Source organism: Pogona vitticeps, chromosome 4 (assembly GCF_051106095.1).
Source record: "Pogona vitticeps strain Pit_001003342236 chromosome 4, PviZW2.1, whole genome shotgun sequence".
Classification (NCBI taxonomy): Eukaryota; Metazoa; Chordata; class Lepidosauria; order Squamata; family Agamidae; genus Pogona; species Pogona vitticeps.
Genome location: NC_135786.1, coordinates 85,378,398 through 85,397,292, shown reverse-complemented (window position 1 = coordinate 85,397,292; position 18,895 = coordinate 85,378,398). Strand labels below are relative to the sequence as shown.

Here is an 18,895-nt window from a genome sequence, read left to right as displayed (position 1 = left end):
TATGAAGGCATTTTCTCTCTCTTTCTACCCCTCTAATAGTCTAATTCTTTATTCTCTGTTAAAGAGATATTGAAGCATATTTAATAAGCCAAAATGAATTTTCTATGATATACTGCAGAGTTAAGCACACTTGAAAGTACTTCAACCAGTTTTTAAAAGGCAGGTTTAGTTATCCATGATCAGGTATTACACTTGGAAGTCTTTCACGGCCTGTAGCAAGATGACTGTGGGAATGTGGAAATGTTCAAGTCAATTATTAAGCCTTTTTGCTTTACAGTGCTTGGTCTTAAGCAGCAAATTATTTCAGCATCAGATATTGTCAGCTATCAACAGGCTGCTTTGCTACAGACCGCTTGCAATTGTGATTGTTATTATTACTTGCTCCTCCAAAAGAGGAGCATGCACGTACTGTTTATGCATCGAAAGATTTCATTTGCAAATTGTGAACCACTTGCCCGCTGAGTCTACTTCATGACCGCTAGTTATGTTTTAATTGTGCCCATTAAAAATCATGCTGAAAAAATTTACATTTGATAGGCAAAGTTAAGTTTTACTCCCATACTTGTCTCTCTGTAGGTTGCTAGAGGAAAGCATAAGGAAAGTAAGAAAACACGAGAATGAACACAGAAACTGCAGTCAAGTTTTTTTTTTAAAAAAAATCAGAGTAACTGACATGTAACAGGGCTTTTCTTAGAAAAAGAACACAGTATAAACTACTTGACACAGACTTTTAGCAACATTAAAGGCTAGTATAATTGGCAGCTTGTTCAGCTAAGTAACAGTAAAGATACATACTTTTAAAACTACCTGACTAATTACGAAAAAAAGTTGGACAGCACAGTATAACAGAAGTAAGGTTAGTGATACAACCCTGGCATCCTGATGCTGGTGTGTTTGCCTGCAGTGCTGATTTAATGCTCCTGCAGCTGAATCCTGCATCAGAGTAAAGTAGGACACCAATGTCTGTAGTATGACTGAAAGCACATCCTACACTTTCTAAGTATTTCCTAGGAGATGAAACAAAGGATGAAACACTGGCCTGTATGTCCCACTTAGCTAGGCTCTTCTACTTCTAGACAAAACCTCAAGGCTTTCCTAAGAGAAAACAAAACTCCCATAAAGCTGCACTATACTATAGTTTGCCTCTAAATATGACTATGGGTGCAGTTTCCCACACCGGGACAGTTCAAATGTCAAGATGCCTTGTGCAGGTTTAATTGTCTAATCAACTCCATAAGCAGATTTTTCTCAGCAAGCTTGTGATTAATTTTATATTGCATAGACATGATACCTCTAAGTGATATATATCTTGAAGATGGGCTCTCAGATCATGGGGTGTCAGTCCTGTAATAGTATATTAAGATTTATGCCACCTGTGTTAAAAACATGGATGATTATTGGCAAATACTATTACGGCAAAGGCATTATTGCTATAATATAGTGCAGTTTTACATTCTCAAGTGACAGAAGTTCTGAAGGCAATTCGTGATCTCTGACTAAATTAAGAGAAGGGGCTCTGAGCAAATTGTTAAGAAACAAATGCAAAATCAACATTTCCCAAAGTGTGGGCACACCTGGTGAGTTAAACACAGGAGCTGAAGGGGCATTACATACAACGGTTTCAGCGAGCAATGTGTTATAAGGGTTGTTAGTGCCGTGCGGTCGAAGAAGAGGGTTTGTTAGTAGGTAATTGCCAGTCATTCCTGGAGCAAAGAAAGAGAAAGAGAGACATCAGCTCTTTAATTTGATCCTGACATTTCCAATAAAGTGCTTTTTCCCCTTAATTTCATCATGAGTTGTGTATATCTTGTCAAATTCAATTCAGCTGAACATTTCTGAATGTATTTGAAGTACTAATGTGAAGGAAGAGAGTAAGAATGTAGTTAGATTTCAGTAATTCACAGGTGCTGGCCAAATCCCCAAAGTAAACACCTGCTGAGAATGACATTTGCTAATTTATATGAAATCGCTGTTAAAACAAGAATACCAATTAAATACAGAGACCACTGTTCTATTCCAAGATGTTACAGCTTAATGTCTGTAACCTTAAGTGCAGGTAGGGAACCAGAATAGAGAAATCAAAATTGTGTTGATTTAGAAGTATTGGGCAATGTGTGACGGAAACATTCAAGGTTTATTACTAACTTAAAAAAAGAGCATCTTCAGCCAAAGGTAAGTAACAACAAGCTGCAGAAAGCCTATCTTATTATATGCAAAACAGGAGCACATGCGGAAAGGGGCAGAAGGAGGGTGCATCATTCATAGATTTCTATATGACAAATGGATTCATGCTACACGATTATCTGCAAGGACTTCAGAAATAAATTATCTTTTGTTATGTCTATTCCTTCTGTAACAATAATCTTAGAATGAACACACTGGAAGCGAGAACAAACAAACACTGCTGTGCTTTCAGTCCCTAATGCATCACTTCTTCTACATAAACCTCTAAAAAAAAGCAACATTTCAAAATAATTACTTAAAAAACTAGTGTTGATCTTGAATCTCTTAAATTAATACAGTTGTCAAAGGAAATAAAATTACACTGCAGTCTTTGTGGACATTCATATACATTTATATAAGAGCTAGACGAAAGTGCTGTTCTGTTCTGCCATATGAAAGTGCACAGGGGATGCTGATGTTTTTTGAATATATTATATGTCCAGAATGAGATAGGAGTCTAAAAATTTACATACAAAATTTAAATTGATTAGGTTCTCATTGTGGCAATAGCGACAGATATTACATTTTAAATATTAATGCCTTTATCACTACTCAAAATATTATTACTGTAGGTAGCAAAAATCCTGGAGTTCAGGGAATTGGTTTACTGACAGATTATGTTAATCTTATTTGGTGTTTGGTTTCATTTATTTGATTTTCACAGGTTTTTTTTAAAGGATGCAATCGAGATACCAGGAAAGGAAATTCAAATAATCTTCCACTGTGTTGTATATTGCAAACTTTCCACTGCATGATAATTTCAGCTAATTAACATAATTTGTGAATGCTCTATGCTTTCATCCTCCTATGTTTACTATCTGGGTTCAGTGTATCGGAGTAACAGGAACAGCCATCGCAGTCAAAAGAACAGGGATACCTCTGGGAATGCCAAGGCTTTTCTTTAAAATAAATAAATAAATATGTCACATTGTTTCTCTGTGCGTAAGGAGCATCACTGAACAGAAGGGCCCCCATGAAAAAAAGGGCCTTGTGGAGGTCTTATTGCAGCTTCCAAGTAAAATGCCACCTTTGCTCTGACACTAGCCAGTTCTGCAGAGCAAGCACTAGAATGGAATGGTAGCCAGGGTACATGGTACTGCCAGTTCAAGTAGCTTGGCGCTGGATAACAGACTATATTAGCCTCCTGAGTAAGATAAAAAGGCAAAATTCTGTGGACAACACATCTTTATCTTAAGATGATATTTTCCAGGCAGAAATGTCAATCTGGCAATAGTCTGTAAGAGTCTCCCATACTCTTCTCCTACCTCTTTCTCTCTTTTTTTGTGCGGGGGGGGGGGGGGAGAGAAATAAGCTTAGGAACTTAGTTGAACTGTGTTCATTTGAATCCAACATGTTTCCATCCCTCAGCAACATAGATCTCCCAAAAGGAATCTCCTGCACCAACATGGACTTGCAGAAGGTTTCCTATTAAGGCAGGAATAAAATACAAATGGACACGGTAATACCCAGGTCATCAGTCACTTGTTCCTCCAAGTGCAGCAAGAGAGAGGTGCCGGAAATTGTGATTGAGTTAATATTTTCCAGGTCAATCTGATAAAATTAGCCCCTTGTTTTCTAGCAAGGCTTTCATTTTGCTGGAATAATAGTGTTGTGCTTCTGAGTTAAGATACAATGCTTGGCAGTGCATAGGAATTAAAGGAGGAAAGCATAGAGCGGTAAGTCTCGTTACACACACACACGTCCCCGGAAATTATCTGTCATGTGTCCTACATGGGGGGCCCATACAATATAGATACATAGATACATACTAGAATGAGTGAATGGTAAAACTATTGAGTCAATAAACTGAATAGGCTGCCTTTGACAAGGTAAACTGTTTCTGAGCTTAACCAATCTCACATTATTCAGAGGACAAGGTAGGTATAGCTCATAAAGCCCTCTCCAACATTTTCACTAATAAAGTGTGTATGTGTGCATGTGTGTGCACATGTACAATGCTGCATTAAGAATATCTGCTTTGGATATACAGACCTTTCCACTTGGCATTAACTGAATGGGAAAACCTTCATGGGTGTAGGAGTTTGCACCACACAGTAGGATTTTAGAAGGTAGGAGCAGCATTTTGGAGAAATTCAATTTACCACTGGTCGCTTGTGATTTCTTTGGGCACTGACATCTGGTTTGCAAGAAATCCAACATACTATCTGCTCTGCAATGTTGCTGGTAAGGTAGATCACATTTCTACTCTCTTTCAAATCACTGTACAAGGGTAGCAAATTTTAGGATCCAGGTCATTAATGTGGCAGTATTTTAAGCAAAAACACCAGCAGTAAAGGTGATAGCTTAGCTTTTTTTCTTACTATAGTGGACAGGAAGGTTCATCTCTTCATAAAAAGCATCTGATCAAAAAAGGTAATATTTCATCTTCTGGGTTTATATTTTAAGGTAAAAAAAGAGGGAAAAAATAAAATAAAAAAAGAGTTCTCTATTGACCTTTTTTTCCGTTGAAAAAAAAGAACTAACTGACTGAGTGGGGTGAAAGTGGTTAAATTTAAAGCAGAGATGATAGGGTAGCCTTCAGCGTTATTTAGTATACCTATGTGAAGATGTTTAAAGGCTTGCAAACATTCATTCTGAGTTAAAGTGATAAAACTGTGACCAGAGGTCTGCAGTTGTGGGTTTTTTCCTCCTCCTGAGGCTGTCATGTGGCAGACAAATGCTGTACATTATAGACTATACAGGAGAAAAAAACTTACTTGCAGATGTCTTTTGTATAGAGCTGATGTCAATTTGATTTCACAGGCAAAAAATGTCTGCATATGGAAATCTAATGCATTTAAAATGTTACTGCACTGGTAGTTCTGTTTCAGTTTTAGACTACAAAGGTTAGTAAAGGTTTAAAATTATGTTCTTGCTTTTAAGTTAAATTATTGATGAGACTTATTTAAATACACTTTCAATGAATAAGAATGTCAGCTTCTATCCTGAACAACAAGGATGAAGGAACCAACTTTAAAATGTGTTCAAGGCAGAGCCAAATGGTAATTTTATACATTTATTTTGAGCAATCTGCATATATGTGTGTGCATGTTTCTGTTTGATTGTTGAGTCCTTCAGCCTACCTATTTCAGAGCACATATCTGCTTATGCAGTTTAATTACTGCAGTCTAACTCTTTGATATTCTTTCTTAGCGAATTATTTTCAATAGTACAGTAATAAGTACCCAGCAACTGACCTTGATTAAGTGTTGAAGTGCTATTGATATCACCTGAGATAAAGGAAGATTCAGATTGTTTTCTCACAGTGTCATTCCACATCCTTCTGATTCGGCTCTGTTAAGGTAAAGGAAATGGGGGATAACTGTCACGTACCTCAAGCTGCAACAGGGCACATTTAGCTACTTTTAGGCTACAGTCCTCTATGAATTTACTTTACAGTAACCCCAAGAAACACAGTGAGACTTATAAGTAAATATGTGTAGAACTAGGCCACTTTGTGTAGCATTTGTCACACATGTTATGACCAGAGTACTAGGAGAGAAGCACACAGTTATATAGAACAGGCTGTCATGTGCTTGGTTCAAACTAGTCTTTCGCTCTTTCATGAACATCTAGGACACTCGTTCCCAGCTTTGGATCCTTAGATGTTCTTGGACTAAAACTCCCAGAAGCCTTTGCCACTAGCTGTGCTGGCCAGGATTTCTGGGACTTGTAGTCTAAGAACATTTGGGGACCAAGGTTGGGAAGCAATGCTCTAGTATGTCAGGTGACTTATGCTGCTGGCTTCCTTCCCTTCCGTTTGATATGCAACAGCTTGGTTCCAGTAAATTTAGCCCTAAAGCGTTGAGGAAAATAATCCACATTCTTTATCACTTACAGCTGATGGTGTAAAAACAGTTTAGAGGCTTATACCTTTGTGAGTGCCAATTAAAATTACGCTCTTGGTGTGGTCCAAGAGTTTGAGATGGAAAATAGACAGTACTATAGAGCCAAGGGCAGAAAATCTCAGTGAAAATGGCTTGTTACAAGTATATGTTTATAAGTGGCATATGCCCATTACTGATTATTCATGTTATGAAGTTTCATGTCCTTCAGCCATTCTTTAGCTCTGAGTGGAAAGCGGCATTAAATCTGTGCATGGTCCAATGCTTTAACAACAGAAACAACCACCATCTTCCGATAGGGGTCTAAAATTTAAAACGCATGCAATTGTCACCGAGATTATTATGAGAACACAGTTAGTGCATCCGAATAGAACACATCTCAGCAGGCTTTTTATAAGCAAAGTTAATTAAAAGATGCTGTCATTAAAAGATGCTGTCAAAAGGTTTGTTACCTGAGTGCCAGAGGAATAGCGAGCACTAGTTCTTGTAGTTGATGCTTTTACTGAACTGTGTGGGCTCTCTGTTGGTAATCCTCCACAGCAATATGAATGTCTGAAACACTTGCCATACTCCTTACGTACCTGTACATGAGTAACACAACTACACTGAATATACACATTCAGGACTAAAATCCATTATTGTTCCAAAGATCTCAGATGGAAAACAATAAAATAAAATAGATACCATTCGAAAGGCCGATTTCAGATTTCTAATGAAACAAATATCAACAAAGGCAAGAGTACCTTTTTACTGGACTATACCTTTATAGACCACTAAAAAATCATCATGCACTATGGAAGCTTTTGTGGATCTTGATCCACAAAAGGTCGCATACTGTATGATGATTTTTTTAGTAGTTTATAAAAGTATTGCCTACTCTTACATTGGTACTGATCACAAAGATCCCTTTTATTTCAACGAAGTATCAACAGGTTTACTGAAATTATTGGCCATTATTTATCAGTTATTGGCTGCTTATTTATTATTGATTATTTATTTGTTACATAAGTTAAATGGACTTGATTTCAAATCTTCAAGTAGTTTAGTATACCCGGAGAGAAGGTATGAGCCAGTATCTTGTTCAATAGTGATGCATGGGGAAATCAAACTGCAGGAATTCTTGCAGGGAAATGATAAGGTGCCAGTTACCTCCCTGGGTCTGTGCCACCGGCCAATGCATCAGATCACCATGGCAGTTTCCATAGTTAGAGCTCTAAATAACCTGGCAATATTATGGGATGACAAAAACTCAAGGCAGAACTGAGTGGCTACAGTTGCTTTTTGTCTCTATGCAGAGAAGATTTAAGACTGAAATCAGAACTCAGCTTGGGTTTGGGTTGTGTCTTTAGAAACTTTAATACAGTATTTATGAATTCTTTAAGCTAAATGTGATTGCAAGTCCTAAGTAAAGTAAATCCATGCAATCAATAGAACTTTCATAAATGCTAATTTGGCCAATTAGTCCAATTCATTCAATGGTTTTACTCAGTTGGGACTAAAAACCAGAATTAGTCCAGTATGCTTCATCTAGGATAATGCCATATAACATTCACTTAAATGCTTGATTACTACACTTTCTCCAGTCTGCAGTTCTGTTCTAGCATATGACTTTAACAGAAGAAGAGATGTGTGATAGGCTATATGGCATATTCTGTTTCCATTCTCCATGGTGCAGTCAGTAATCCCATCAGCCGCACAACTCTAATGTCTTCTAGGGAGGGGATGATATGCAGCTGCCCAAACTTCCCAAAAGCAATCGAGAAAATGAAGGGTTGAATTTAGTAGGATGAATAGTAGTCTAAATCTCTGTCCTTCCTTCCTTTATCATTGGACACTACAAAGAATTCTTGCCTTATTTTGATGTACTATCTCCTTCCTTGACGGGAGCTAAATATCCATATATACCTGCCTGATTGTCGTCATCTGTCACAAATTTTTCTCTCTCTGCTGTGCCCACATCTGACATGTGTTTGTGGGACCTTGAAAAAGGACCCTCTCAGCAACTAGATTTTTAAACTGCTTACTATCTCTTTAACGCATGAGTATACTTTTTATTCAAATAGCTGCTCAGCCAGTGGAGACGATTTACTGTCTCACTCCGTTTTGGCCTGATTTAATGAGGCTTTGACTAATTGCTATTCTTATTTACTTTTATTTTTTTTAAAGTTCTATATTATTTGATACATTATTTTTGTATCCTATTGTTACTAGCCGTCCATCTTGTACGGCAAAGGAAGATACCAGTGCAATGGCTAAATAACTCACTAAATGCTATTTGTTTCCCAAAGGAAACAAGAACAATGGAAATAGGTGATGGGGCCTATAGTTATACCGAAATGGAAGCAGGATTATTAAATTCTGTCCCCTCCCTCTGACAGTGTGCTAATATCAGTCATTTCAATGGCAGTTACTTTGTTCATCCATTATATTAAAACAGAATTTCCGCAACAACCTCCTAACAGCTACGTTCGTACTGAACATGCATCTAAATGTTACTATCCTGAACTCACTCACATGAGAATAAGGCTACTAATTTCAAGAGAATATATATCTGTAATTGAGCAGGCACACCATCAAGATGTATCTTGATGCTGAATGGTGGTGAATTCACAAGAACGAAAAGCCCTATTTTAATTAATGATACTAATATATCAAGGAAATAAGCAAGATTCTAGCTGATTCAAAACACTACGAAACAGTGTGTGTGTGAACACAATTTCTTCCTTTCGCCATCCCCCAATACTATTCCCTGGGGCTAATTTTGCCTAATGTCTATACTGCTGTGAATGTACATTATCTGTTGGGCCTGCACATTCCACTGTCATTATTTCTAAATTACACCTTGTTCAAAACCGAGGTAACAGCACTATCATCTTGTCAGGACTGGAAACATAATAGTTTTCACTTTCACAATTCTATTTCTTTGTTCAATTTAGTGACCAACTAGTAATAACAGAATAAAAAGACCGCATTAGCTACGTATACAGAAGCAGAATGATATCTCGTGAAAGACACTGAAAACTTTTAAATGGCAACCTGAATGTTCTTTCAGGTATGAATAATCTGGTGCTAGGTTAGGGTTTTTCCACACTTGACTGGCACTTTAATATCATTTTCTGCTGACTCCACTTAATAGAAAAACAATGCATAATCCTAATAAAAGAGCAGTGTGACTTTGGATTCTATCATTTCAGCAACATAAATCTATAATGATGTCCATGTTCAAGAATCTTAACATTTTTAAAATGAATTTTCAGGTACTTTCAGATAAATCTAAGCAAAATCAGGAATGTTAGGTTGATTTTGAATACAGAAGTTTACTTCTGATTTAATGCTCATTAAAAGAAACATCCTGTGTACTGCAAATAGTTCAAAAAGTCTTTTATCCATGGATTTCAAATGGACCTATGAATCAGAAATCCCAATGTCTGAGCACCAATCTGATTTTTTAAAAATACATGAGTAAAATATATAATCTATTATGCCTAACATGCTGTTTATAAATTATTAATTTTTCCTATCTCTATTATTTTTCATATTCAACTTGAATCTTATCTCACTTTCTTCTTTTTTTACTTCTTTGTACACTGTTTTCTATGTATGACAGTTATTTTAAATTATTATTTTTAATCACAGAACCCAAAGAACATGATTTTATATTTAAGGAAAATTATTATGCACACAAGTGAAAAGAGATTCAGCTTCTAAATTTTGTATTTTAACCCAGCTTTTCACTCACTATACAACAGAATTCACTTCACTAATAGTGGGTACTGATTATTATTATAATTAATAATAATAAATGGTAAAGTTTTCTATCTAATTTTAACAGATTACAACACAAGTCATTTCCTTGTATCTGAAATTGTAGAGTAAGATAGTAGAGTAAGCTTTTAATACAGCCTTCACTTAACAGATGGAATGAAAAAAGACATTTTCAGCCTTTTCTGCCAACTTTCTGCTAATCACTTTTTCAAGAAAACTTGGAGGGTTGCTTGAAGAATCTAATTGTTACAACTTCTGATGCAAACTGACCTAGTGTGTACATCCCACATTAAGAAGCATAGCAGAATGTAATTATTCACTACTACACTTCTCTTAAATTTTGCAGTACAGGTCTTGGCCCCTAAATTGACCAAACTGCATTTTAAAACTGATTTTTTTAAGGGTAAAAAGTTATTTATGAATATGCTCACAAAAATACATTTTATTTACGTCTGCACATTTTCTGAAAAGGAAATTCATATTTAAATGCAATTTTGTGCATTTCTTTTTGAAATGGCAAGTTATTGTGGAAGTAGGGTAGAAAGGCCTTATAATCTCCCCCATCTGGAAAGTGCTTCACCTCACCTCTGCTAACAGAGACATCACAGACAAACTGATGCGCCACTGAGACAGATGGTTTCAGCCATCATGCTTTATCCACCAATGCAGAGAGGATCCATCACCAGGTAACTGATGTCACACTAGTTTAGTAGTTAAACACAATTTACTTGTTTGTTCTATGCTCCATAATAGGTATTGTGCATGTTTGCTGAACAATGAATGGCTCAACTGCTTTTGAGTTTTTGTTTTCAATGACTTCTGATGTCCTAGGAACCTTTTAAAATTTACATAGCTTGCACATATTTCATCCTGTCTCATTATACACTTTTTTAAAAGCCTGTTTAAAACATATCATGCAAGACATTCTGGATGAGAAACAGAGAAAGCAAATATGTACTATGACTTACTTTCTTTTGGAGGGCACAATGAAAGATGAAAATAAACATTCCTTGGAAAGCATTAAAGACTGTGAAGAGGTATGCCATCACAATTGTCTCCTCGTTGATGTAAAGCAGGCCAAAAGACCACGTTAGGCCTAGAAGACACAGCAAAGCAAATGCACCTAGGGCCCAAGACCTGAAAAACAACATAATAATTTAACTAACACTGCTTAATTTTTTTTAAAAAAAAGAAAACACATACTGCAAAATTGTGTATTAAAATTATATTAATTATGGTTGACTCTGGCTAGGTTCATATTCAAACGTTTAAAAAAATTATAAAATGAATTACTGTTACCAAGCTTTTATTTCTTAAAGGGAGTACAATTCTATTTCATCTGTTAAAGGGAGTACAAATCCATTCAGTCTCCAGTGAAAACAACAGTGGTAAATATGACTTTTCTCTTACTCAAGGTTGCAAACGTTCTCAGTATTGTTTGAAATGCAAAGCTGTAGCACAAGATTCTACAAACCCTTTGCTTAATAAGTATGCATGTGTCTTTATGTACCTTGTACAACAGAGAGAAAATTGAATGACTAGCTTAAGTGCTGGTGGAGGCCCATGTTTTAAGAACTGTGCTTGCGTTTGACACACACATACACCAGTAACACAAATACACAAAGGCTAAATGGCAGATCAAAAGCCAATAACCTAAAGCTTGAAGACTGCTAAACTGAGACTAGGTAGTCTAATTTTTCAAATGAAAGTGCCTTGCTGAAATGTGACAAATATATGAATTTGGCCACAAAATAAAATCTTGAATGGTACAATCCTGTACTTAACCACCTGGTAGCAAGTCCCGCTGAATTCAGAAGGACTTTCTTCAGAGTAGCCACATACAAGGTTGCATTGGAAAGGATATTTCCTTATGAATATCTTTAGGGGGCAAAAAAGGGGGGGGGGAAATTGTAGAGAACAGCAAAGAATGAAAGGGAAAGGGAGTTTGTTCAGTGCATTCCACATCTAACTAATGATCTTACTTGATAAATGGCTTATTATCTTCATAGCTAGAAAGCATTATAAGCAGAAAAGAGAAACAAAATTATTAGACAGAATTTAAATCGAAATTAATACGAAAGCATTTTTAGTAATTTTATACAAAAAATAGTCAAAATTAGAAAATTCAAAGTGCAGATGCAAGCAGTTAAAAATAATAAAAGGCATATAATAGTTGGAAATAGTTAAGCATATCTCCAAAGTTGTTAATTAAAATCAGGGACAATCCACAGAATTGTCCAAATTTGCAATTTTTTTTTTTTAAAGAAGTCATGCTTTAGATTTGTTAATATAGGGTTCTATCTTACCCAGGTAAGTCCGTATTATAGTAGCCATCACAAACACGGTAATTACTGGTGTGGATGAGAAGACAGAAAGAGGAAGAAAAGGAAGAAAAGAGAGAGGGATGCTAAAGATTAGCGCTCTCTCTCTTAACATGCAACATGCAATGAAGCTGATATTGTGAGCTGTCTAAGCAACATCTAGTTTTAAGGTTAGCTCTGATGCAAAAGTGCCCTTCCTCTAACTCTATGTTTAAAGAAAATTCGAAACTCTTGTCTCTAACCACATTTCCCTTGGAAGTCCCAGTGACAACAGTGAGCTTACTTCTAAGTAAGAATGCTTGGGGGGGGGGGGAGAGGAGTCTGTCCCTCCACAGTCAGTCTAGCAAAACTATTCAGTCTGCAGTAACATTGTATACAACAATCACAAGCAAGGGTGGGCAACATAAGGCCAACATAAGACTTGGAATAAAGTTAGAAGCTATGTCCTTATATTGCCTAGCTCTGGCCTGATGCGTGAAACACCACTGTAAGGTTCCCGTTAATTACATTAAGCTTTTGGTCTACTTTTTGGAAAGGGAATACAGTATAACACCAGGATTGAAGTCTTTCTTAAATTAGCATGAAATAGATAATCTTCAAGATAACAACAGTAATAGCGGCAACCTCTCTTCTGGGGATGGGATTATGACTGGGGAAACCGCTGAGAATCCCTAACTACCAAGAACAATTTAGCAAAAACAAACTGTGCAGAACAACATCAGCCATGCAAAGAGGAGCATCAATTTGGAGATGCATTTTAAAAGCAAATGAAATTGTTACATAGCAATGGAACTTCCACGAAGACACCAAAGCTATTTCTTAATTGCCATTCCAGGTAGAACTTACTCAGTTTTGACCCTTGCCTGTGACATTATAGCAACAAATGTGACGAAAGCAGGACTGGTGCTGTTTGCATCTAATTGACATCTGTGGTTGCTGGGAGACAAAGCCATGTGTTTCTAATGGAAGGGAGCTTTCAATCAGTTGGAACAATCAGAAAAGTAATCACAGTTCTTGGATTCGAACACAAAGTACTTACTTAATGTTTTCCAACCTGCTAGAGTCTGGTTTCAAAGTGTTTGAGTGCTTCACCATTTTGCACAGTGTGATCACCAGGAAGATAAGATTCAGCTGTCAAAACAGATACCAGTGAAATTAAACTACTTCAAGTAACAGGTTGATTAATGATGATGCTCTAGACTAAACAAAAGAGAAGCAGCAAGAAGGATCATTTTCTGAGCTATTTTGCAGGCTGATGACACATAGTCTTTACAATGTGGCTGCAAACATGAATTAGATCAACAACAGTCAAAATCCCAGCCAGTCTCGCTCAGCACACATCTTGCACAAAGAGTTTAGCTGTACATGTTGGCAATGTTAAATGTTCTTATCAGAAGAAGAATTTTAGGGAAATGAGTCTCCCACAGACACATTCTGGTATTTTTATACCGTTTCAGACCCTGCAAATGCGGTGTTTATAGATATACTCTTTAAATGCTTTTAGATGAACTAATAAGATGCATCCACCTAAAAAGGTAAAGTGTAGATACAGCAAATGTATTTCTCCTGCAGATAAACTCAGCAGGGGTCCATGACTGGCTGCAACTCTTTTGAAAGCAAACCGATGGCAATTCCAGATTTGAGTTTGCTTGATTAATGGCCCTTGGCTCTTAGAATCTGGGAGTGCTGAACTCAGTTAATGAGAAACTAAACTCCTACTAGGCAGACAATATTCCTCAGCTACAGCAATAAGTGATGATAAAAAAATTATGGTCTATTTGGAATAAACCAATACAGACCAAAACAAAAAAACAAACCACAATCCAAGAGTAATGTATGTATATTATCAAAACATTAATAAGGCTGAAATGCACAGATTTATATCGAAGTATATGGTGTCATTCTTTATGCTGTAGATATAGAACCACTGATCAGAGAAACCTTCAGATGTTCAATATTATAATGTTAATAGTTGAATTCCTTGCTGATAAACCATAACAGTTCAGTGTGTGATTGGAATCAGTCAGGAATTAGAAGTATACTCCCCTGCAAAAAAGATCATACTTTTCACATGTAAAATGTAAGGCAGAATTAGTAGTAGGAAGTATTCATGCTTACAATGAATAATCTGAATTTCCATTCTTTGTGGAAAAAAGCCACACAAAGAATTACTTTTCTTATTTGTAACTATTGATTTTTTTTAAAAAAAATCATTCAGCTAATTACATACATTAGTTGTGTATGTGTGTTTTTAAACGACAGATTACAGACTTAATTTCTTAATGCAGGAACATTTTTAACAGACCATTGCTAGTAACTTAAAATATTGTACACAAAGAAAACCATAGAAAGTACCTGTTTCAACCAGTGGCTTCAGACTACCTTACAGAAAGATTTCTGCTATTCTAACATCATAAAATTATCTCTGTAGTGTTTCTTTGAATTTTTTTAAATGATTAATCTTTCCTCTGAAAGTAGCTCATGTCGTCAAATCTGCACACCATGCCACTTGGATGAACAGTATCGCTGAGTAAGAATTAAAACTGTTTATTTTTGGTGGAAGCTAGCAGATTTCATTATTCATGAACAAGGATTAGCTCCAGACCCTCTGGGTTAGTAGTGTTTTCTAAAGCAAAGCAGAAAGTTCATGTGGCTCTCTCACAAAAGCCTAACCAGACAAAACAGCCTTATCAACCTCAAACTATTTTTGAAGGTTATGAAATGTACAGGGGCAAAACAAAAAGTCAAAATGCAGGCTTTTCCTGACCAGAGTTTACAAGAAGGCACTGTTTGTTTTATAGCCATCAATGTGCTCAATTGAATCATGTTCACCTGAGCTTAGAAGCTTAAAATTCATTCCACACAGCCTGAAGTGCTGACATGGATATGATAAGACAGAAGAAGAGAAACACCACTTGAAGTAACCTAGCTGAACTGCACATGTTCTGACCCTGTTTGCCCTCCCTGGAGCTTTTGTTACCTGGCAAAATCAGCTCTAAAACTGCTCATGTATCTCCCGATCTTTGCTTTTAGCCATGCAGAAGCCCGGCCCTCTTTGGGACGAGCAGGCAGACAAGTGTTGTCTGAAGAAGGCTTCTAAATGAGTGTGCAAGCTGAACTCTCCCTGAACTGAATTAATTATTAAAGATGCAGATGGAGCTGTCCAAATGATAAGAACAGCTCCTGACGTGTCATGATCCAAGCTTTCATTAAATCATTTCAGCCATACTAATGGGTTTCTGCCGCTCATTACTTATACACGTTTTTCCCCCATCGATATTATAACCCTGGTGCCTCATAGGCATCGAGTATGAAATCAGAGTCAACTGTTCTCCTTCACAGACCCTGCCCTATTCCTTCCCCTGAAACTCCAGAGGAATATTCAGGTTATTGGGAATAAGGCAGTCGTAGAAGCAAGCATAGCGAAATGTTTCACAAATATAAGAAAACCAAGTTCTGAACCATAAAGAAAACTTGACTGAGGAACAGCCACACTTCAGCAAAAGAATTAGTATGTTTAAGCCCATTAGAAACAATATGGATCTAATTCAAATCAATGTACCTAAACTAACAGAATTTAATAAAATAGAAAAGAGACTACCACTGTATGTAATAGCTAAAGATCAACCAAGGGAAAGAAAAAGACTGCTATTTACAATCAAGAAAATAGAAAATATCAGTCAGTATGCTTGAAGCATCAATTCCCAACTACAACAGAGCTTTAATCACATATTTTGCATTCGCTAAATCATCTACTTCAAAATGTACAAATTGTTCCAGTCTATTAAATGAATGACCCATACTATAATATTCTCCTGCCAGTCTCAAATCCAGGAAATTTCAACTGGAACATGAGTGGCTGATTTTGCATTATATTATAGCCATCAGTCTTATCGGAGAGTATGCTAAAGTACAGTGCTGTGCATGGATACTCACAAGTCCTTCCCATGTACTTCAGTGAAGCTTACTCACAGACAGATGCTTATAACACAGCAGCCTCAATAAATCATCTGCTTGAATTATATGTTTTATATCCACCTTATAAATGAGCTCATGAGTTGCTCTGTTGCTGTTTTTTTACCGGCCTGCCAGGATCTGGCAGAGAAGGGGCTGCATTTCTAGGCTCAGCAAAGTTTCTTCCTTTGTCTTACAGCCTGCTTAGTTTCTGTCCAGGGTGTGGGGAAGGGACAGACAATACATCCCTCCAGAGGGGCACCCCTGTCACAACACACCATGGAACTCCTCAAAGTTTACCAGCAGCATCTCACACATCTCAAAGCTCTCTGAAAGAACAATAAGCATCTCCTTTTGTTTTTGAACAAAATGCTACCAATCTCACTTGCTGAGGCTAGTATATTCTGTGGAAGAGTCACAGCCTAACTTCCCATTGTACCATGAATACTGTTGCATGCTGCCACAATATTAAGTGCATGGATAAGCAGCATGAGCAACAACATTTGCTCAGACGTAATATGACTGTTACTATATTTGTATAAGGGCTGTAATCTTAAAAGTGAGATGCCAACCATTTACACACGTCAATGTACACCTGTGGCACTTCTGCGGTTGCACTGCCCATTAAGCTGTTCTCGAATCTTTACACTTCCTTTCTTTAGGTAGGGACGATTAGAGGGCAAAGCCACTGCCGGAGAAGAATTACTCCCAGGAACTACGCAGTGATTGCTACCTGCTGTTTCATATTTTTTGAAGTTGGGAATACTGCTCCCAAAGGCATTTCCCTTCTTGGCCTAAATGATCTGCAGGAGGATAATAATGTCACGGGCAGTAAATAATAGTAGACTCTGGCTGTACATGGCCAATATGATTAAATGTCCCTTACCCTGACCTGGTTATGAGAGAACACCAGCACGTGCAGCAATGCCCAGGGCCCACACAAAGTATTGCGTTATTGAACAAGAGAGGAAAACAAACTGAACATAACAGTGCTTGCAATAAATAAGCCTGTTTTTCAGGGGGGAGGGAGTGTTTGAGGATAATGGTGTAAAGGACAGATACTAAGGTACAGATTTAATTGATATAAGTTTATTTTAGAAGTATAATTATTTAACTAAACTGCATACACTATTTATAATATTTTATTAGTTTAATGCTCTGTTTTATGGAATGGTGTCAAGTTTTGAGATTTGAATATTTACTGTTCTTTTTGTTATTAAGATGTGTTTTACTGTATTTGAAACAGCCTAGAGATTTATTAAATAAAGTACCTACCTACCTACCTGACTCAGACTAGTATACACATACAATTGATAGAAGCACAGTGGCAGAATCGTAAGATTGGTAAAAGTGGAACACTTCAGTTCTTGTTAAGCCTTACATCTGAGAAAGTACCATTCGCCATTTTGAAGCAACAGCAGCCGCCACCATGTCTAATTCTGGTGAATTTCTAAATTACTATGATGCCCACAGAAATTAACATACAAACACATACACATGTTCAAATCTCAAACGTGGTACCATGAGAAAAGGATGTAGTGAACTAAAAGAAATGGAACAGGTATAGCCTTCCTGATGAAATGTAGCAGTAATGCACACTACAGATTCTGATTTAGAAGTCAAGGTCAGAGAATCACCTCCTGTATTACTAGGCCACTCACATGATATTCCTGTGACTCAATGAGATGGTTCACATATTTTGCAGTCATGGTTTAGCACCACACAGATATTTAAATTATCCAAGCCAAGATTCTTTGTCTGTTTTTAACACCTCTGGTTTGTATTTTATGAGAAACCATGTTTCCTCAAAAGTCAAACTGAACAAGTACTTTTAGCCATGTGGGAGGCAGGAGAAGTGCACAAGCCCAAGATGTGCAGACTTCAAGTTCCTGAAGATAGCACTAAGCATGCTTTAGAGCAGTGGTTCTCAAACATCGGTCCCCAGAAATCCTGGTCAGCACAGCTAGTGCTGAAGGCTTCTGAGAACTGCAGTCTAAGAACATCTGGGGACCCATTTGAGAACCACTGTTTAGAGCAAAGACACTTGACAGAGAATATCTATGTTATGTTCATGAATGTGAATGATCTACTACTTCTACAATGCAAACTTCTTATTGAGATTCTAATAATGTGCAAAGGGGGGAAATGTTGATTGCTAAAGTAGTCTTCTAATCCAGCAAAGCACATTCCTGAAGATACATCTCTGAAGAGAGTGTCATAAAAACAATAAAGCTGCAAACAGCTTTCATACTGTTAGAAAAATAATATTATTCATTATGGCTATACAGTATTCGTCCGTAACTGTATGCCAGTCATCAAACCAAATAGCATTTCTACAGTCTAATCATGATACACTTAACAGCCAGAGTAGTCAGATTTATAGGGCATGCTTACAAGTTGGAAGTAAAGTTTGCTGAGGTTAATTTGGTGAACTGTGAAAATGTAATAAAATATACAAATTATTCTGCTTACTTCTCTCTCATAAATTTGAGAGAAAAGCACACTGGTTTTCTGTGAAATTGGCATGAGAGAAATTACACAAAGGTTTTCCACTGCCTCTGCCCTGCAGTAGCCCCTTGTGCTCCTCCCAAAGCTATTCTGGGTGTCTAAGAATTCTCCTGATTGGCAAGTAGTAGGAAGGGCAAAAATCAGAGACATAAATTTCCTCCTTTCAATATAGTATATCCCATGACATATAGTAAAGTCCTGGAACTCTGGAAAAGCCTTTTTTAACTGGGCACACAGGGTGGTAATGGAAATGTTAAATGGGAGAATTTTATTTCTTAT

The 18,895-nt window shown here is 36.9% G+C and overlaps 1 protein-coding gene across 39 annotated transcripts in view; it reads right to left on the bottom strand.

Annotated features, from left to right (window-relative positions):
- Nucleotides 1-18,895, bottom strand: part of ADGRL2 (adhesion G protein-coupled receptor L2) — a 723,239-nt gene that overhangs the window by 4,489 nt on the left and 699,855 nt on the right. For 16 of the 39 annotated variants that reach the window (XM_078393038.1, XM_078393043.1, XM_078393041.1 and 13 more), the window contains 8 exons: nucleotides 13,194-13,285; nucleotides 12,140-12,184; nucleotides 11,816-11,842; nucleotides 10,802-10,970; nucleotides 6,521-6,649; nucleotides 5,421-5,517; nucleotides 1,575-1,703; nucleotides 563-580 (listed from right to left, as the gene is read on the bottom strand). In XM_078393038.1, the coding sequence (XP_078249164.1) occupies nucleotides 563-580; nucleotides 1,575-1,703; nucleotides 5,421-5,517; nucleotides 6,521-6,649; nucleotides 10,802-10,970; nucleotides 11,816-11,842; nucleotides 12,140-12,184; nucleotides 13,194-13,285 (706 nt within the window). Of the gene's footprint in view, nucleotides 1-528; nucleotides 581-1,291; nucleotides 1,374-1,574; nucleotides 1,704-5,420; nucleotides 5,518-6,520; nucleotides 6,650-10,801; nucleotides 10,971-11,815; nucleotides 11,843-12,139; nucleotides 12,185-13,193; nucleotides 13,286-18,895 lie in introns of all 39 variants that reach the window. The other 23 variants (XM_078393052.1, XM_072997861.2, XM_072997862.2 and 20 more) reach the window with 11 other exon arrangements.